Raw genomic sequence first — 22,180 nt, 5'->3', positions numbered from 1 at the left:
ATATAATACTTATTTTGTGTATGTATGTGTATATTTATATACACATAAATATATAATGTCTCCCTCAACAGAACGTGAGTTCTTATGAGGGCAGAGATTTGATGTCTCTATGACCTGGATTGAGTGCCTGGTGTCTCCTACTGAAAGACCCTCATTTCAGTTTGGGCCAGCTCCCAAAGTTGATTGGCATGCCTTGGGAATGATGAGGGCTGAGAGGTTGGGACCCCTCAAAAACCAAAATATAAAATGGGTTGTCTGGAATGAATTCACAAACTCAAGCTATCTTTAAGTCAAGTTGCAAAAAGTTTATTGTTACGCTTTTCGGCGGGCAAGGATTCTTAAGGAACCTGCAGTCTTAAAACGGTATAGTTAAAGGTTATATAGTATAAAATATGATAAGACATGTGTCAAATATGCTAATTAGGTGATTCTGGGCAGGATTAGGGAGTGGTTAAGGAGTGGTCAGTTCTTAAAGAAACATGGACTTCTTGTATCTACTGCGTAGGCGTTTTAACCAGAGTTCACTGGGAAAAGGGGGGGGGCACATGGAGGTGTGGTTTTAGGCCTGCTACATAACTAAGTTAACTAGAGTTCAGGGGTAACTGAGAGTTGTCCAGTCTGCCACCAATCAATGTCTTGTTTGACAAGATAGATGTAGGGAGTATACATATGTCTTAAGTCTAGAATACAGTTAATGAGGAGTCCAGGATGTAGATAATGAGGTAGGGTGGTAGGAGATAGTCCAGTGGGTAAAAATGTCTTTATGACCCAGTGCAAAGCCAGTTCAAACTAATAAATCCTTCAGGTGCTGTTTGGAACTGCACCAGCGAAAGAGATAAGGGTCTTGCTGGGGCTCACTTGTGAGTAATTGCTAGGCACAGTGTCCTTGGCTGGGGAGAAACTGTCAGGGTTAGTGTTTCTGAGGCTAGGAAGAAATTGGGGTCCAAGTACAAGCACCCAAACATAAGCACCCAACCGCCCCATCAGGATCATCTACTCTTCAAAGGGTGTATAAGTCTGTACCCCAAAAATCCCAATTCAAGCCAGTTCTGAACTGACCCCCTTGGGGGAGGCTAGTTTTGGATTGAACTCCTATGTAATCCATGTCATGCCACCTCAAGAGAAAATTAAACTGTGAACACACAACCCAATTTCATTTGTCTCTTCCTTAGAGCTGACTCTGTTTCAAAATTGGGGTTTGTTTTTTGGGGGTTCATGATAGGTATGAGGAAAGCCCTTTTCAAACTTTAAGGTGCTATTTCGTACATGTGAATTGTTACTTACTCTTCACCATAATCTCCTTCTACTACCTATGGTAACTTCCATACATTTAGTATAGTCACAGGGCAAATTACAAAGTAAGTTAATTTGGTTTTGATGCCTTCAGTTCAGTTAAACAAGCATTTATTATAAACATGTGCCAGGCATTGTGCTAGATGGTGGGAATACAAAGACAAAATGAAATAATTCCTATTCTAAGCAGCTTATATGGGCGTAGGTGGAGGCAGGGAAGAGCTGGGGCATGGAGGGAATAATATGTGTATATATAAGTAAATACAAAATGTGGGCAGAATAATTTACAGAGAAAGGTATAATGTGAAAGGGTAGCTTTTTAACAATAGAGTTAATTAAAGGTTCCAGAATGCACACTGGAAAGGTAGAGATGTGATAGGGATATTCAGATGGGTAGGTATGAGGTAGCAGAGATTGATGGTCATAGAAGTGAGTCAACCTACTACCCAGAAGTACAAGTCTACTACAGTTTATAAGGTAGTACATTGAGCTAAGATAGTATTGATATTTTCATTTGATTACCAATCCCTTAGGACCAGATGGAACCTTTAACTGTATTGTTAAGAAGGTATCCTTTCATACTACACCTTTCTCTGTAAATTATTCTGCGAATATTTTATATTTATTTATATATGCATGTGTTGTTCCCTCCATACCCTTCCCTGCAGCTCTGCCTAACCCCATATATAAGCTCCTTCTGTACTGGAATTGAAAAGCTAGTCATTCCTTAATTAGCTCCTCCTTAGTAATCCTCTCTCCTTTCCAGTGATTCTAAACATCCAGCTATTATTATTCAGACCCTGATATTTTATCTTCCGCTGCCTTATTCCTTATTTTCATTCCTTGAACCCAACTCCCAACCCCAGTGTGCCATTCTAAAGCTACTTTACTCTTTCCCCTCCCCTGTCTGGAACATTTGCTTCATAGGTAGCACTTTCATCTTAAATCTTCTCCATACCCATCTCTTCCATATTCTGTTTCTCACTGATGATATAATCTTATTGGACTTCCTGTTCATCTCTGGCTGTACTTTCATTCTTTCTGATTAAAACTGTTGATGGGGGAGCCAAAGTGAGAATATTTCTTGCTCCCCTTTGTTATTTCCAGGTTCTTTACCACCATCATTCAGTAATCTTTTCTCTGAGATTCATGCAATTCTGTATCTACCACTCAATCAAAATTCTGGCAGCTGTTGTCTACCGTCTTCCAGAACACTCCTTTTTTTCTATGACTTCAGTGCCTTTTTGATAATCTTTCTCTTTTCTTCAATTCCTGCCTTCATATCAGGGGACTTGGGCATGCATAATGAAACTCCCTCAAATACCCAACCCTCAGTTCCTCAACTTACTCGTTTTCCATGACCTCTGCCCCACCTTAGCCACACACAGAGATGGACATAATGCCCTTGAATTTGCCATCACCCACAAATGTACCACTTCCATATTTGTGAACCTCTGAAATTCTGTTATCTATCATAATATAATGACTTTCAACTCTCCTTATGCCTTGTAATACCAAACACTCACACCATGATCTCCAGTCCCTTGACTCTTCATTTCTCTTTCAGGGCATCACTTGTACACAAACTACCTTTCTCCTTTCTCCCATTTTGACCTTTTAGTGAACCATTTCAATTGTCTTCCTGAGTCCTTTGCCCCCTTATATTGCCATTGTACCCTGCCAAGACTCAACTTGGCTCACTCCCATCATCTACCTTTGCTCCTTCATACTTGCTGCTGAACAAAGGTAAAGTGAACCATGCAACTGTTCTGACTGGGTCCACTACAAATTTGTTACAAATTCTCAACTGGGCCTTCAGTGCTGCTATGCAATTCTTCTGCTTTTCCCTAATTAACTCATTATTCCACTCACTGCAGTGGCTCTTCCAAATTTTTTTATACCTGCTCAAACTTCCCATGGCCCTTCTCTTCCTCCCCACTTGCTCAGCTGGAAAGCTTGCCTCATATTTTACTGAGAAAAAAAGCGCCAAAAACTGAGACTATTCACTGAGAACTTCTTCCTTCCTCCTGATATAATACCACTTTTAATGCCTTCTGCCACTATCTCCTCCTTCACCTCTTTCTCACATTAAGAGGTAGCCTTTCTTTTTGCCAAGGCAAACCTCTGTATAATGTACAAATGATCTTGTTCTATTATGTCTTCTCCAGATTTCTCCCTTATCATCCCCAGTCTCACCAATCTTCAGTCTCTGTCTACTGGCTGCTTCCCTGTTGACTTTAAATATGATCATATCTCCCCTGTCCTCAGAAAAACCCACTCTATCCATCCATCTCAATAATTTTTGCCCCATATCTCTTCTGCCTTTAGTGGCTGAAGTCCTTGAGAGGGCTGTCCACTTTCTCTCCTCTCACTTTCTTATTTCTGACCTCATCATTCAACCAAAATTGCTCTCTTCCAACTTACTGATGATCTCTTAATTGCCATAGCTAATGGCTTTTCTCAGTCCTCCTCTTTCTTCATCCTTTGACATCTCTTCAGCCTTTGAGACTGTTAATTACCTTCTCCTTGAAATTATCTCTTGTTTTCGTGACAGTGCTTTCTCCTGGTTCTTCTCTTAGCAATTTGACTTCTCTTTCTCAGTTTCCTTTGCTGGATCTTCATCGAGGTCGACCCACTAATCATGGGTCTCTCATAGAGCTTTGTTGTAGGCCTTCTCTTCTTACTCTAAACTGTTTCACTTGTTGATCTCAGCTGCCATGGATTCCATTATTATCTCCATGCTGATGTTCTCAAATATACTTATTCAAATCTACTCTGCTGACCTCTAGTCATTCCATATCCAACTATTGGACATCTCGAATTGGGTGTCCTATATACATATTAAACTTAACATGTCCAAAAACATGTCTCTCCCCCTAACTAAATCCTGTCCTCTTTCTTATCTTCCTTATTAATTACCATTGAGGCTACAGTTATTCTCCCAGTCCCCCAGGTGTCATTCTTGACTTCTCACTCTCTCTTGCCTCCCATATCTAATCTGTGGTCTAATTCTGTCAATTTTACCTCATAACATATCTCATATGTCCTTTTTTCTCCTGACACTGCCACCACCCTGGTGTGGGCCTATGTTACCTCATTCCTGGACTATTACAGTAGCCTTTGGTGGGTCTGTGTCTGTCCTCATTCCAGTTTATCCTCCAGTTGCCAAGTGATTTTCTTAAAATGTCAGTCTGATTATGATACCTGTCTACTCAGTAAACTCCAGTGGCCTTCAGGATCAAGGGTAAAATCCTGTTTGACTTTCAAATCTCTTCACAACCTGCCTCCAAACCCCTTTCCTCCCCAATCCTCACACCTTTCTAGTCTTCTTATATCTTACATCCCTCCCTTCTACTTTCTACTCAGCAATCCTTGTTCTAGGAACAAGTCACTCCATCTCCAGATTTCAGGTATTTTCACTGGCTTTCTTCCATGCCTGGAATGCGCTTCTCATCTTTTCTTCTTGGCCTTTCTGGATCTCCTTTAATGCTAGTCCCTTTCCTTTGTTGATTATTTCCATTTTAACTTGTATATAGTTTGTACATGGTTGCTTGCATATTATCGCCACGTTAAAATGTGAGCTACATGAAAGCAGGGACTATTTTTTGCCTTTCTTTGTGTCTCCAGAGTTTAGCACACTATCTGGCACATGGTAAGTACATATAGAAGTCTCCTTTGTGACAGAGTGTGATAATTGAGCAAGAACATTTGCAGTAGAAACTGTCTGACAATGTATACTTCATTTTCCTCTAGTAATCCCTACCTCTCTGGTGTGATATTGGAGGTATATTTCATTATTTTTTGCTTTGGCACCTTCATTGATCTCCCTGTTCCCCCTGATTCAGTTTGGTTTTATTTCACCATCCATCAATTCATGCATATCTTATTTTAAGTCCTCTGAAATCTTAAAGTCTTCATTAGCACAATAATATTTTTTTCATATAGTATTTTCAGCTACTTCCTTTATTTGTAGTTCATTGTCTACCACAAATAGTGCTATTATGAATATCTTGGTAAATATTTGATCTTGGGGTATGTGCCCAGTACTGGCTTTATTGGATCAAAGAATAGAGAGTTGAATTCTTACATATCTCCAAATTGAAATTCAGAATTGTCAAAATACTTCACAACTCTGCCAAAAGTATTTCATCTTTTCTTCCCACAGCTTCTCTAACATTGACTGCTACCATCTCTACTCCACATGTCCCATCACCCGCAAGTCCCACCTCCTCATGTTGCATATTTAAGTAGAATAAGATAAAACCTCTGTTTTTAAAATTTGAATTTCTCTCATTGTTAGTTGTTTGGATTGTGTTTTCCTATGGTCATTCTTAGTCTTTAGAAAACTCTTGTTTATGTCTTTTGATCAGTTTTCTATTTAAGAATGGTTCTTAGAGTTACATATTTGTGTGTCAATCCCCTCCCTGTGTATTTGGGGTATTATTAGACTTTAATTGGGTGATACTTGATGGGATTTTTTTCCCCATTCTAACATTATCTTCTAATTTTGCATTCATTGATTTTATTTGTGCACAAGCTTCTTTTTTGTAGTCACGTTATCTGTTTTGTCTTTTATGATCTCATTTGTTTTGTGTTAAGAATTCTCCTAGAATAAGCTTGTTCTCATCTAATTTTTAAAAATTGAATGACATTTTATGTTCAGGTTTCAAACACATTGTGAACCTATTTTGGGAATACTGGGGTAGATGTGTGTGGGACAGAGACCACTTACTCAAAAATAAAAACAAACTTAGATAACTTAAAAGTAGAAAGGAGTTTATTGCTTTGTCATGAGAAAAAGGGTACCGCCCCTAGTCCCCGTTGCTGGCTGGCCCGGAGAGTACAGAAATCAAGGCTTATTTATACCCTAACTCGAGCTCCTCCTCCCTAACCCTCTTCCCCTCATCCCATTGGCTGGGCTTTCAGGCTATTCATGGAGACACAAGTTTGACCAGAGACAAGAAAAGGTGGGAAGTTTTGCAAGAGCAAGCTGTTCAGGTTGGGGATAGGGCTATTCTTTTTGCTACTTACTTAAGAACAGGGCCTGAGGGGGGGAGGGTTTTTGAAAATAACAATTGAAGAACCATTAACAAGAACTAATCACCCTTTGAGGAAGCTTCACTTCTGAGAGATTGTCTCTCACAGATATTAATCTAAACCTCATTTCTGTAAAACTGATTTCTAGTTGCCCTCGAAGTTCTTTCAGAAATCCTTCTGATGGGGATGGGATTCATGCTGGACCCCTAAAAGGAAAAGACCAAGTCTTTGGGATTCTGACTCCAAAGCCCGTGAATCCAGGCCTCTGGCATTCACTGGAGGCACCCAGTCCTTCCTAGTCAATAATCCATTTAACTGCCCTTTCATTGTGACCCTCATTGTCTGCACCTGGCCCATCCTAGGCTACACCCCTAAATCCCATCTAGATCTTACCACAGTCTTTCTGTATAAAAGCGTCTATCTTGCCCTCATTAAATTGCTCAGTCTTAAAATTTGGCCTGCTTCTTTTGGCAACACAATAAACCTTGTTTGTAACTAAAAGGAGGATTGAGTGGTTGATTTCTTTCAAGGGAGACCTATGCCCTGTACCCTTGGATTTCGGAGTTTCTAGCACCCCTAGACCTCAAAACTTCTGCCAGGAATTTCTCCTAGCAGTTTATGGTCTCGATTATATTAAATACTCAGTGGATTGCTGGTTTTGATTGTGTCTAATTCTTTCTTACCTAGTTTGTTCTACTTCTAATGGCTACTACTTTATAGTACAGTTTGAAGCCATATAATACTAAAATACCTCCTTCAGTGGTATCTTCCCCTCATTAGTTTCTTTGAGAGTCAAGATTTTTGTCCTTTGCGAATGAATTTATTTTATTTTATTTTATTTTATGTTATTTTATTTTATTTTATTTTATTTTTTTGCCTAGCTCTAAAAAATGGCCTCCGATTAATTTGGTATAGCAATAAACCTGCAAATTAATTTAAATAGTGTGGTTATTTTATATATCTTAGTGGGTTAACTTCCAGATATTTTCTGTATTTTGTAGTGCATTTTGGTATTTTGAACGGAATTTTTCTTATAGTTTTTATTAGTACTGCAGAAATTATTTTTTGTAGATTTATTATTTTATAAACTATTAATGATTTCAGTTAGTTTTTCTGATTCTGCATTTCTGTATAAAACCAATAAAACCTAGCAGAAAGAAATAGAAAGAGAATTCCTCCTAAAAATAACTGCAGAAGGTACAAAATACTTGAAAATTCACTTATCAAGATTTACATTTTGAACTATGTAATTACAACTATAAACTGTTCTTTATAGAAATGCAGTCCTAAATAATTGAAAATATTCTAATTGGTTCATGTGAGTCAATATAATCAATGAAAGTGCAACCTAAAATTATTTACTATTTTGTGAAAATTAATTATTTTTAATTGTATTGATATGAGTCTGACAATGAGTATTGAATGTCTTGCCGATTATTTGTTTCCCTTTTATTTCTGTAAAGAATATGTTGTAATTGTGTTTGCATCCCAGTCAAAATGCCAGAGAATTACTTTACAAAATTTTTAAAAAATTATGAAATCCATGTGAATGTTAAAATGGTAAAAAATCTAATGGTAGATAATTTTTAAAAAATAAGAAGGAAGAGCATCTCGCATTATATTCTAAGCAGTAATTTGCAAAACAATTTGGTATTCTTTTGAAAAAAGATTGGTAAGTAGAACAGATTGAGTATACAAAATGCCGAAGAAAGAATCAGTCTGGTACTCCAGTATTCCATAAACATAAACATCCTGCTATATACTGATATAAGAACTCACTGTATGACAAAAACTGCTGGGAAAATTGGAAAACAATGTAGAAGAAATTAGATTTAGACCAATACCTTATACCAAGATAAGCTCCATTTTTATAATAATATTTATTCCCCAATAGATGAATGGTCAAAGATGTAACCAGGCAGTTTTCAGAGGAAGAAATCCAAACTATCTGCAACTACTAAAATTCTAAAAATCACAAATAATTAAATATAAATTAAAAGTTAAAACAATTCTGAGATACCATTGCACACCCATAAGATTGAGAAAGATAACAAAAGAAGAAAAATCATAAATGTTGTAGGAATAGAGGGAAAACAGGTAACCTGCACACTTCTGGTGGATTTGTGAATTCTGGAAAGAAATTTGAAATTGTACATAAAATTTGTGTTTGTACCAATTATACCACTGCTTGGTCTATACTCAAAAGAGATCAAAGAAAGGGGAAAATGTCCCAATGTGCACAAAAATATTATAACAGTTCTTTTTTTTTTTTGGTGGCAAAAAACTAGAAACTATGGAGATTCGTATTATTTGAGAAATGGCTAAGTAGTAGTACATGAATGTGATTGAACACTAGTGGTGTGTAAGAAATAAGGAAATTTAAAAGACAGTGGGAAAGAAGAGAAAAATAATTGAGCCGACTGTGTGCAAGGCACTATGCTAAGTGCTTTACATAAATTATCTCATTTGATATTCATCGTAACCCTGTGGGGGGGTAGGTGCTATTATTATCCCCATTTTGCTCTTGAGGAAACTGAAGCAGAGAAGTTATGTGACTTATCCAAGATCACACAACTAGAGAGTATCTGGGGATAGATTTGAGCTTAAGTCTTCGTGCCTTCAAACCTGTACTCTATCCATTATGCCATATGTGCAAAGACTTAATGAACTCAATGCAAAATGTAGTGGGCACAGTCAGAAGGACAATTTATAACATCAGTATTATAAAAACTTAGATGTTTATATATATATAATTTAGATGTTTATAAATTGATATAAAAATTGTCCAAGAAATTGTTGATAGGTACTGCTGCCAGTCACACTGTTAATTCATAGACACATGTAAAAGCTAGTTTATTATATGCTCAGAGCATAGACTCATGATACAATTTCCACAAGATTCTAGAGCTCTTAGTTACCTGAAATGGTTGCTATGATGTAATTTTGCAGAAGGGGAAGGTAAAGATTTATACATCAAAGAACAGATAACAGAAGGGGGTGATCTACATCAGGTAAAATGATCTGGTTAGCAAACTCTAGGCATATCTCTGGAATTTTCACACTAACCATTAAAACCAAGCTACAGCTAGTTTTTTGACATGCTCATTTTGAGTAAATAGAGGTAATAGAGCTGAACCAAAAGCTCTTTTATCACTAACCAGTTAAACACTTGAGCTCAAGTTTGATGTCTTAGCTAAATTATGAAATTCTCTTATCACAAAACTGATGAAATATGAAATGAGCAGAAACGAGAATAATTTATACAATAACAACACTGTAAAGACAAACAACTTTGAAAACTGTATATCCTGTTATCAATACAGTGACCATCCATGATTCCCAGGACAAGTGCTGAAATGTTAAATCCATTTCCTGATGAAGACCACAGATTTAGTGTGGACAGGGGTCACACCCACCCACACCCACACCCACACACAATACACAGCCCCACACCCAGAGAGGGAATTTGTTTTGCTAGACTATGCATGTTTGTTACGAGGAATTTCTTTTTCCTTTTCTCTTTTTTCTCCAGTGGGGAAAGAAAATAAATTTTTGTTAATTAAAAAAATTTTTTTTGTAGCAGTGACAGAGTGCTACAGCTATAGAATAGAGTATACACTTCCAGAAGGTGTTACTATTTGTTCATTTTACTTAATTGTTTTACTTTGTTATGAGAGTTTTACTTTTTGTTATATATTGGTAATGTAGATGCAGAACAGACAGATCAGCAAAACCCTTAGTAATGTTTTCTGTGATACTCTCCACAAGTAGAGATTGTTTTGTCTATGTAATGCTCTTTATTTGGTCTTTTATTGCTGTAACTAGAATTTCTAGGACTATATCAAATAAAATTCGGATAGTATGCTTTATATACTGTTTATAGTGGGGAAGCCCTTAATATTTTTCTATTGCTTAAAATTCTATAAAGTATATGCTTTTGATCAGTGTTATAAAAGAACATTTACATGCCTGTTTTTTTCTTTAAGATTTTCAGAATCAGTGAAAATTATGATTTGTCAAAGGCTTTCCCAAGAGATATTTACATTTAAAAGAGTAACTTACTGTTAACAGTTTTTCAGTTATACATAATGTCACAAAGTATTTTACTCACAAAAACAACTGAAAAGTGGAAGAGACCTCAGATTCTATCTAGTCTAATCTGAAACTGAGCACGAATCTCCTCTTCTGCACTTGTAGTGATCCAACTAGTAGTCAAGTAGTCTTTGCTTGAAGATTTTCAATGAGGGAGAACCTACTTTTTGACTGAGTTACTGTTCTTGCAGTCTGCAATGCATCCTATTACACTGTAGAGTAGTTCCAGTTGTGGTGCAATGGATAGAGTGCTGGGCCTGGAGTCATGAACACTCATCTTCCTGAGGTCAAATCTGGCCTCCGATTACTAGGTGTGTGACCTGGGCAAGTCACTTCACCCTGTTTGCCTCAGTTTCTTCATCTGTAAAATTAGCTGGAAAAGGAAATGGCAAACTACTTCAATATCTCTGCAAAGAAAACCTCAAATGGGGTCACAGAATTGGACACAACTCAACAACAACAAACCTGAAAAATCTAGCATTGATTTGTATTCTACTTTATTTTGTATATTACTGTTTTGTGTTGCTTGAGAATTACATATGCCTTATACCAAACTAGGGTTGGCATTTAAAGGCTGGAATAATTCACCCACTGTTAGTAGATATTGATGGTCTTCCTAAGCAAAATAGGCTCTGACTGTGGGTCTGGCCACATATTCAGATATTGTCTGTTATTTGACCTCTAACCTGTTGTTGTTGGGAGGGGCTGGAACTGTTCACCATAGCTCGTTACACTCATGCTGTGGAGTGAACTGGTTCCTGTGTTTGTCAAGGGAATAACTCATACTAATGGATATTGGAGTAATTAAAGACTAAATCTGTATTAATTGAGAGTAGATTTAAAAAGCAAAACACTGTCTGAATCATGCTGAAGATTCAGAGATGAGATTATAACAGTATATGATATTATGATAGCAGTGAGATTTTACAGACTAGACCAGATTGGTAAGCGTATGCTGTACATACAGTGGATTCTTAATGTTAGTTGATGAAATGACTCGATGACTTTGTCTGTGGGTGGGTGGGGCAGTTGAGGTTGTGACTTGCTTAGGGTCACACAGCTAGTGTCAAGTGTCTGAGGCTGGATTTGAACTCAGGTCTTCCACACAGGGCCAGTGCTCTATCCATTGCACCACCTAGCTGCCCCTTGATGACTTTTTTTAAAAACAAAAAGGCAGTTTGGAATATTATGAATACAATAATGATAACAGCTGTTACGACAAAGCGTAAGGAATAGAGTGAAATATAGAAATCAGGAAATAATCTAGCTAAAATCCAGTGTTTAACCCACCTGTAACATTTGTGGGTGTGCCTTTTTTATTTTAGATAAAGCCAGTAAATTTTTTCATAATTTGTTAGTTTTGCTTACTGCTCAGATATGAAACTATGGACATGTGTGTAAATATAAACTATGATTTATTGCAGAGGCAGCGTAATGAAGTGCTTAGAGTCAGAAAAGCTGAGATTCATTCCCCACTTCAACACATACACACATGCAAAACAATTCTGGACAGATCACTTATCTCTTTGAGCTTCATTTCCTTCACCTTTAAAATGGAAGATAACCATCTTTGTGCAGTGTTTCTCCCTGACAAGTTAGCTGGGTGGCACAGTAGATAGAGTGCTGGATCGAATCTGGCCTCACATACTTTATTAGCTGTGTGACCCTGGGAAAATCATTTGATCTCTCCACCTCCTTTTCCTCAATTATAAAATGGGGATTAAAAAATAGAGCCTAATTCCCAGGGTTGATGGGAAAACCAAATGAGATATTTGTAAAATGCTTAGTGCAGTACCTGGCACATAGTAGACACTTAATAAATGTTTATTCCCTCCTCAGGATGTTTGCAAGATTGATTTTTCTGTGTTCTAGGCAGCCTCAAAGCAAAGTATAAAATGAGAAGGCTGGAGCAAATGATCCTTTCATCTTTCAAGGCCCCTTTCAACTCTAAATCTATTAATACAATAGAAAGTTGCCTTTTGTATCACAACTACCTGTTTTCCACTCTATGTGCTGTTAGTGCTCCTTCCTTTATTTACTTTATCTAGCTATTTGGCAGTGACATCGTGTTATAGAATCCTTATATATTGATAGACTAGGAAGGGACTCTAGGGATGAAGTAATTCAGCCTTCTGCTTTTAGAGATGAGGAAGATGAGTTAGGAAAAGATTATGATTTGACAAAGATCATGTAGCTATATGGGAGAAGTAAAAGGCATAATTCTTGCCCTTGAGAAACTTAATGCTGTACTTTTTTATATAGGACCATCAATTCTTAATTCTAGGGAGGATTATTCTGTGACCTGGAGATAACTCAATGGTTTGCAAAATGTGTACCCAGTTTCAACTAGGTGTGCTACTAATTTCCACTTGTGTGGAACTTATACCTGCCATCACGTGGACATCACTGAGACTCTAAGAATTCATTATGCAAAGAATAGTAATGTAAAGAAATAATTCTTAGCTAAACTCAGATATCCTCTGGACAGTGATGTCAAACTTAAATAGAAACAGGGCCACTAAATTATACATAAGGATCCTTGTGGGCCTCATTGACTTAGAAAACCACATGTTAACATTATGTTTTATTTTATTTTTTGTTTTGCTAAATATTTCCTAATTACGTTTTAATCTTGTTCTGTGCCATATTGTGGGTCACATGTGTATGACAGTTGGTTGTCTTATGTGACCTTTTTCCTGAACATGAATCTGTTCATTAAATGATTAGCTTTCTTAATGTTGGAAATTCCAAGACTGATGAAGTATCTTTTACAAAATCTTTCCCCCTTTTCTTTCTTTCTTTTTTTTTTTTAAGGCAGTTGAGGGTAAGTGATTTGCCCAGGGTCACACAGTTAGTAAGAGTAACATGTTTGGTCTGAGGCTAGATTTAAACTCAGGTCCTCCTCACTTCAGGGCCGGTGCTCTATCCACTATGCCACCTAGCTGTCCCTCCCCCTTTCTTTCTCATAGGATAGATGTTTAATCCAGAGTTTTATTCTTTAAAAAGTCAGCTTACTCTCAATAATAAGGAAATGGATTTTTTTTTAGAAGAAAGGATAATAATACTATGCCATAACTAGAAAAATCTTTGAAAAACACTGGTCTAGTAAGCTTAATTTTAGGTCTGACTTTTAGAGGAGAGCTTGTGAAAGGTGAAACTCAATGTATTTCTTTTTCCTGTGGAAGCCTGACACAGGTCAAGGGCATATATATCCTATGGTAGTGCATTCTAGCATGTGCTATTATTGCAGGGGAGGATTTTAAAGATAGGGAAATTAGAAAGCCTTGGTCTGATTTATAACCTCAGACTTAAGTGATAGAAAGAAATTTAAAAGGTCCCTAAGAGGTTAAATGACTTGTCTGAGGTTATAGAGTAATAATAAGAGGCAGAGCCAGAATTCCAAGTCTAGATCATGTATCTATGTGTGCATGTGTCCTTTTTCTTTGAAAAGAATTCCTCACCCTCAGGTGTGCATGTGTGTACACAAGATCATTTCAAGGCCAAATAGAAAAAGGAGGTATTTTCTTTTTTTTTCTTTTTTCTTATTCTTCAGCTTACTGCTTTAGCGTATGCTGCTTTAGTGTAAATAGACTTTTGCTCACTTTTTTTAGGAGCAAAAATCATTGTCTGAGATTTAGGATCTAGACCTGGAAAGAAGCTAAGTAATTTTCTAGTTCTACTGCCTCCTCACTTTACAGATGAGACAACTGAATTACAGATAATATAAAGTAGCTTGGTCTAGGTCTCATTGTTTCCAAGTGGCCAGGGTGGTGTCCTAAGTCAGTTCACTGAGTAGCCTCTACTGGGACAGTATTCATGCTTTTCTTTGCTCCTTTGATGTTCGGGATCTTCTTTATTTTTCTGTAGATTGAAAACTCCTTGAATGTTGGGATATATTATACATACATGAATAGGCAAAGGATCTTTGATTAAGGAACCCCATTTTGTTAATTCCTTCCACACATTCTGACATCTCCTGTTTATATTAGGTGCATTGAGGTGAAATGACTTACATGGAAAATGCAGGATTAGAAAGAACCTAGGTCATCTTGATTTCAAGAACAGCATTTTATATGTTGCTTCTTTATCTCCATCTTTATCAATGGATTGGGACAAGATAAGGCTTAGTTACTGATATAATGTTTGCTGTAAATTTTACAATGGTGACTCATTTGGATCTTTTTTCCAGATTAATTTTGCATCCTTACTAGAAAACGCAATCCTATTTTTTAAAAAAAAACTGAACATAACTGAAGCAAACTGTCTTGTATAATTCTGTAAGCATATGTATTGAATTATGAAATATATTTTGTTACTTGGAGAGTACATTTTGCAGATTTTTTCTTATACAATTTGTAATTGCTTTAACTAGGAATTTTTAAAAAAGATTTAAGGAGAAATGTGTGTCTGTTATTAATACCTTCCCTTTCTTCAGTAGTCCGTCTACTTGTACCATGCGTGATGGACACTTGAAGCAGTAAATAGAAGAGAAGGCAAGCACATTGGTGATAGGAAAAATAGCTTATAGCAAAGACAAAAACAAGAAAACTATAAAAAGCAGACACAGAAAGTTAAATAATACAGCAATTTGGGATTGTTTACTGTGGGAGAAAAACAAGCTTTGTACACTAGTGTGAAGCCTTAAAATTACCCCTGGAAATGCATCCTTTAATAAAAATTGTTTTAAATTTAAAAATAACTTTTTATAAAGAAAAAAAACCACTGTATTTGGTTTACTGCTTTAGGAAACAGACTTTTTAATTTTTGAAAGGTATTTACCCATAATAATATGTGTTTATAACTTAAAAGTTTTGTAGTTCAGCCATCTGCAAAAATTGTCTTTGCAGAATAGATAATCTTTCAGGTAACCCAAGATTTTCTCATAAATTGAATCAAAACTGTTGAGTAACAAGAAGTTGTCACCTTATAACAAGCCCTTCTTGCCATTATAAATGACTCTCTACCACCCAGTACCAAGTAAATACGAAGTTACCATTTGACAAAAAAAAGTCTTGATTGGCTTAGGCCAACAACATTGTAGGTGAAAAGTGTCAAATGATTATAAAAGCAAAATCCAGGATACAGGTTCAGAGTAAGGAAACATGATTGTGGTCTAGAGTGATTGAGAAAGACTTCCTGGAAGATTTGTTATTGGAAGGGGGGAATGACAAAAGCCAAGGAACAGTGATAGAAATGAACAAGGTAAGCACTAAAGAACATTCACAATTCCTGGCACATAGTAGACACTATATAAATGTTTATTTCCTTTCCTTCCTCCTTCTGACATTTGGAGGGCACCAGTGAACGGTCCAGGTGTCATCCCTTGCTCTTGCCATGTGACTAGCTCTTCACCTATACTCCTGCTTCAGAGTTTCTCATAGGTTTTATGGTGTAGCAGCCTTCACATATGAACTATGTACTTTTAAACAGTTGTAATCCATATCTGATTCCATATAACTACATACATAGTTCAGGGGCGTATTTTTTCACTCTCTACAATTCCTAGTTATACCATATTTTTTGCCAATAGAACTTTACTTTTAAGACATTCTCTGTATCAGAATATACTTTTCTAAAGTTACAGGTTAATATAGCTTTTAACTACTCCCTTTTGCTTATGGTTGCTGTTTTTCTTATTTACCACTTCTCTTTCTCAGTTCTGGAAAAGAAACAAGTATCATCTTTAGTGTAGATATAGATGGCCATTGTTAAAGATTTAAAATTATTTATAGGCATCATTATTTTAAGAAATGAGAAAATAAATACATTTTATATTAAATTTAGCTATTAAGGTTTAACAAATCATTTTTATCAACTTTTGGCGAATTAAATGTTGTGCTTTTGTTTGTAGTTTAACTCGTAAATTAATTTTAGCTACTCATGCCATTTAGTCATTTCTCGTTTCCTTTATTATGTGTCTTTTCAGGACATGCAGGTGTATCTGCCAGCATGATGAAGAAAAGGACTTCCCACAAGTAAGCATTTTCTGAAACTTGATTTTCATTTTTATGTTATATTTCAGATATCCTCTTTAGATATTACATGGATGGTACATTCTGCTGCTTTTTACATATTTGCTTTACATCTTGTTCAGGGACATTCAAATATCTATTCACTTTTACAAGAGTGTTACAAAAGTAACATGTATGCCCTAATATGTTGAACATAGAATCATAGTACCAGAATTAATTTTCAGATATTGCCTCTGATTTTCTTAATGACCTTGGGCAAGTTACTAGCCTTTTTCTTTTGGTGTTATCTGCTTCCTGTTTCACAGAGATGTTGCAGGTTAACCAGGTGATTAAACTACTTTATTAGAATTATTTTTAAATTACTAAGAGAAAGTGTTATATTGACTTTAAATATTGTAATTTCACTCATAGAGCTATTTGATATAGGGGGTTTAGTTATGAAAGTCACATGTACCTTGTAATGTAGAAGTCTCATAGATACTCAGCTGGACTATAATGAGGCACAATTACACTGCATATATTACATGTTACTAATCTTTTTTGTAGGTGAGATAAAGTTTAACTTCCTCTTATTACAATAAAAGAACATTCTTTTTGTAATGATAAAGTTTGAGACTTTTTATTTTGCACTTTATCTGTATTGAAAATGTTAGTAACATTCATATCTTAATATTTTTCCTTCATAAAGATTCTAATGCTATTATGTTTCTTTTTATTTTTGTGTTTTATTTTTTGCACACTTATGTTGTGTGCTAGGCCTTGAAAACATATAGGAATCAAAACACATATATGTATATTCAACAGAATGTCTTAATTTTATAATATCTTTCATTTCTATTCCCCTAGAATTAATTTTTCACATTTTATGTTTCTTATTCTTTTCATATTTTTGTTCACATTTTACCATTGTATAATTTAGTTCATATTTAATGCCACTTCCCCTTTTTATGTAAATTTTTTATTCTCAACTTAATAAACATTAACTAAAATGAGCACTTCCACATATATTGTAGAAGAGAGGTTTATACGTGAAACTGAATCTCTCTTATGTGATAGCTTACTTTTCTTTTAAAGTATACAATCAATTCAGTATCAGAGCTGTCCTGCTCTCCTGCTATTCCTTTTGTTTTCTTCTGTGCATTTTAAAAGATGTTTCAGGGATGCTTTTTTTTGGAGGTGGGGTGGGGGGACAACTTGTTCCCCTCTACCTGTGCAGTCCAACAGTGAATCAAAAAGAAGGAAAAAAGCAGTTCAGCAAGATTAACAGATGTATGACCAGAGTCGTTTAACAGGCATAATATATGTCATGCTCCCATATATTCCCCAACAACTGTAAAGAATGGAGTAAGGTGCAGATTTTTATCTCTTCTTTGAAGTTGTTATAATTACACAGCAAGAATTATATTTTTGTTTTGGTAGGAAGACTTCAAACACAATATGAAAGTGAAATGCTTTTATTATATCGTAGTTATGATTTTGGAGGTATACTTCACCTAGGATCATAGATTTAGAACTGGAAAGGACCTCAGAGGCAGCTGTCTAATCTGTTGTGTTTACTGATGAGAATACTGAAACCTGAGGTTGTACAGAGTAAGGTGTTGAGGTGCAGCTAGCGTTAACTTAGAGAAAAATAGGCCGCTGCTCTACAAGAGCTTCAAGGGAGATTTCCTTTATTTTCTTCTTGTCATTTTCAGTCAGTCCACACCTACTGAGGATAATGTACTACTCAACGTACTAGTGAGTACTGAGTACAGATGGGTTTAATGATCTATCAAGCCTCTTCTTGCACTTAAACTAAATCTATGCATGTGTTATCCTGAAACCTCCAAAACAGGTTGACTTTTTCCACCTCGTGGCTCTGATGTCTGTCAGTGAAAACTCGTTAATAGATATCAAGCAACTAAAAATGAGAAGGAGTTGGGCATAGAATTCAGAGAACTATTTACTAGTGATGCTGTAGCATTATGTGCCAGCCTTTCTCCACTAACCTAAAATGGGTTTTCTGCATTTGAATGGTAAAAAGTTTCTCACTTTTGAGCATTTTGTACTACATATTCAATAAATATTGATTAAGTGCTTATTCTATTTAAGGCATAGTGCTAGGCACTGAGGATTCAAAGATGAAAAATGACCATCCCTGCCCTAAGAAGTTTATGGCTAAGTAGAGTTAAAATGGTGAAAACAGAGAAGGGACATGCTGTATAAGTTAGGAAAAGACTAAGTACAAAGGAGAAAGGTCAGACAATGAGTGGCTTGAGAGACTGTGTGGAAGTGAATATATACATCATATAAATGTGTAACATTTTCTCTAATAAAGAGCTTTTAAAACTGTCATTAATAAATAAACATTTATTTAAAAAGCATTTGACTTTAATCTACAAAAGCTCTTACTTCTAACTTCTGTACATATACGTGTAAAATCTAGTGATCTACAATGTACTGTGCTAGGTTTTGGGGGGATATAAATGTATGTTAAGACACAGTTCACACCCTTAAGTAATTGGAATCTACTAGGGCTGCATAAAAGAGGCATATAAATAACAATAAGTATGTATATGCCAAGTATAAAATGTATTTTTATAACTTATTCATTGTTTCACTCATGCTATTTTACCTGTTCCTGGCCAAAAAAGAAACCAAATTTTGTATCAGAAAACATATGTATGTGCAATTATAGCATGTGTAACTTTTTATGAGACTGTCTTAAGTTCATGTCATTAGTATTTAGCTTTATATTCATGATACCAGAAAATACTTTTCAGAAGTATTATCTATTATGATTTTGAATTTGCATTTTATTACTGGCAGCATATTTCAAAAATAATAATAGCATATATATGTAAGACAAATATTCAGTATATAGGAGGTATGATTATTTATATTGAGTCACACTGCATGTTTTATTAGTGAAATAGCAAAATGCCAATGATTAGTATGCACATGGAATCGTAGGCCTCTTGCAGTGATGTCTAAGCCTGCCAGGAAGGCTCAAAGCCCACTGATTGGCAGCCATTTCAGAGGATGGAAGCTTCCGTTGCCCCCATCTTTGAACCCTGAACTGTTTTTTCATCACAGCTGTATCAGAAAATAAAAATCAAAGGGCAGCCATCCACTTCAGTATTAACTACCAATTAGCTCTGGATTGATGGGTGTATTCCATAATTAACAGGTCATAACCTGCTTATGGGAATATCCTCTGTATCACTACTGAATTTCATATTCTTGTAACTATGAGCCTAAAATGAAGAAATAAAGTTTTTCTTTTTCCTTATATTTTAAGAATGTTTTTTTCCTCGTGGGCCTCCTCAAGTGAATGGTGTCTGACCTAATCCTTGCAGAATTCAAGGCAGGGGAGGGTATGGGAGCAATTCCTTTTTATTAATCCCTTCTCATGCTTAACTCTTCCACTTCACCTTAGAGATGGTCATAACCTTGATCTTGCCATCTTTCCCAAGTGTTCCACTTACACGTTCATGCAAATTTCATTTATCTGATCAGAACCTTTTATTCCATCTTTCCTTTGCTTTATGACCACTAACTCTGTTCTTCACTGTGACCTCCACTCCTTTACCTGTCCATTGTTTTCCTGACTCTCACCCTATGCACTGTCTCGTCTTGTTCTCACTTCCAGTGTTAACCTTTTGGTGACTCACTTCATCCTCTACTCTCAGATCCCTTTTATTCTTTGTCCTTTGGCTAATTACACCTTACCAAAACTTGGTCTTGTAATTCTTTCACCATTTATCTCTTCAAGGACCTCAAAGGAGAAGAGGTTGCTGTGAGTGAGTTTGATAAAGGAAGAATTTGAAAGTGGCAGTAGGAAGCAAAGGTCAAGAGTCAATATGATCAGTAGATTTACGTGCTGCTGAATTGAGTTTGTAAAAAATCATCAATCCAGGCTAAGACTACTCTGTATTTGTAACATAGTCTCAACTGGAAATTTCCACTACAACTTGGAAATCTGCTAGCTTATTACCGAAGCACTTCCCAAAATTCTCATTCATCATAACACCCTCCCCCTCACTGTCTCACTTGAGGACTTTACATTATACTTCATAGAAAAAAAAAAGAGATAATTTGCTGAGAGCTCTCATTCTGATCCACTTACCGCTCACCTTCAGCTGACATCATTCAGTAATTTTCCCTCTCTCTTTGCTCTGTTTCACATGAAGATATGTAGCCCTTCTTCCTGCTAAGGCAAAACTTTCTATATCAAGTCAAGCCATTTCAAGTCACTTAGCATTTATTAAGTACCTGCTGTGTTCTAGGTACTATGCTAGGCTCACAGTCTAATGGGAGACAACATGTAAACAAATAATGTAAAAAACAAGCTTATATACAGGATAAATTGGAAGTAGTCTCAGAGGAAGACACTTAAGAATGTCTAGGAAAGGCTTCTTGCAGAAAGTAGAACTTTAGCTGAGGCTTGAAGGAAACCAAAGAGGGTAGGGCATAGAGATGAGGAGAAGATAGAGTATGTTTTAAGCATAGGCACAGCCAGTGATGATGCTTGGAGTCAGATGGTGAATTGTTATGTGCAAGGAACAGCAAGAAGGCCAATGTCACTAATATCACAGAGAGTATACTGGGAGGTGAAGGGGGCAGGGAATGAGGTATGAGGTGACTGGAAAGGTAGGTAGGGGCCAGGTTATAAAGGGCTTTAAAAGCCAAACAGAGGGTTTTATATTTGATCCTCTCTCCTGGAGAGCCACAAGAGTTTGTTGAATACAGAAGTGATATGGTCAGACCTGTACTTTAAGAAGATCAATTTGACAGCCGAGTGAAAGATAGATGGGAGTAGAGAGAAAGAGGCAGAGTGACCTACCAGCAGACCATTGAAAAAGACTAGGTATGAGGTGACAAGGGCTTAAACCAAGATGGTGGCAGAGTCAGAGGAGGGAAAGTTATAAGAGATATTAGGATGATAGAAATAACAGGACTTGACAGTTATATGGAAGAGTAAGGATATGAGAGAGTAAGGATTTGAGAATGATGCCTAAGTTGTAAACCTAGGTGACTAAAAGGATCGTGTGGTAGGTATTCTTGACATTAACAGAGGTTTGGGGTATGTTTTAGTACCAGTGTTTCTCTGACTCAACTTCTTTCTTCCCACCCACAATGTGGGGAGGCTTTACCTAAAGGAAAACAAAGCTACCTCTAGTACCTAATTGGCCTTGGCTTCCCTGATGTAACTTCCTTCTCCAAAACCTTCTCCCTATCCACTTCACCTCTTAGCAACATGGGGTAGAACAAAGTTAACTCATTGGCTCTGGTCATCTGAGGGCATTAAAAAGTGCCCCCTATATAGAATGTAAGCTACCTAGATATGGATTTTTGAAGCCCACAGGAGTCACCCTGCCCTGCTGACGAGGCACCATTTCCATATGTAAAGGAGAAGTGGTGGTCCAGAATAACCGAATGCCAACTGTATCCTTGCTGTGCTAGGGCAAAGTAAACCTCTTTGTGTTAAACGTTCAGTGATTTGCAAGTGTCTCATTTTGTCTTAATATCAGATCTGAACTAAGAGAGGATAAGCACGAGAGCCTCAACTACAACAGGACAAAGACAAGGAGTTGATAATAAAATGCTAGAAAACATACGAATAAATGGATCTTTTCCTTAAAAATTATAAGCAGTATTTGTCTAAAACCAAGAGCTAGCATTCTATGTTATAGTGATAAACTAGGAACCGTTAGGATAAAGCACTAATGTCAATAATCACTGTTATTATTTGATTCAGTACTAGAAATGCTAGCTATAGCAATAAGATGTAAAAGAGAAATTGA

The 22,180-nt window shown here is 36.3% G+C and overlaps 1 protein-coding gene across 6 annotated transcripts in view; it reads left to right on the top strand.

The window, feature by feature from the left end:
- Window positions 1-22,180, top strand: part of SPIN1 (spindlin 1) — a 130,650-nt gene that overhangs the window by 83,171 nt on the left and 25,299 nt on the right. For all 6 annotated transcript variants that reach the window (XM_021009559.2, XM_021009558.2, XM_021009562.2 and 3 more), the window contains one exon: window positions 16,349-16,397. In XM_021009559.2, the coding sequence (XP_020865218.1) occupies window positions 16,349-16,397 (49 nt within the window). The remainder of the gene's footprint in view (window positions 1-16,348; window positions 16,398-22,180) is intronic.

The sequence above is a fragment of the Phascolarctos cinereus genome, unplaced genomic scaffold (genome assembly GCF_003287225.1).
Source record: "Phascolarctos cinereus isolate Bilbo 61053 unplaced genomic scaffold, phaCin_HiC Scaffold_4;HRSCAF=312, whole genome shotgun sequence".
Taxonomy (NCBI): Eukaryota; Metazoa; Chordata; class Mammalia; order Diprotodontia; family Phascolarctidae; genus Phascolarctos; species Phascolarctos cinereus.
This window is presented reverse-complemented; position numbering and strand designations above follow the sequence as displayed.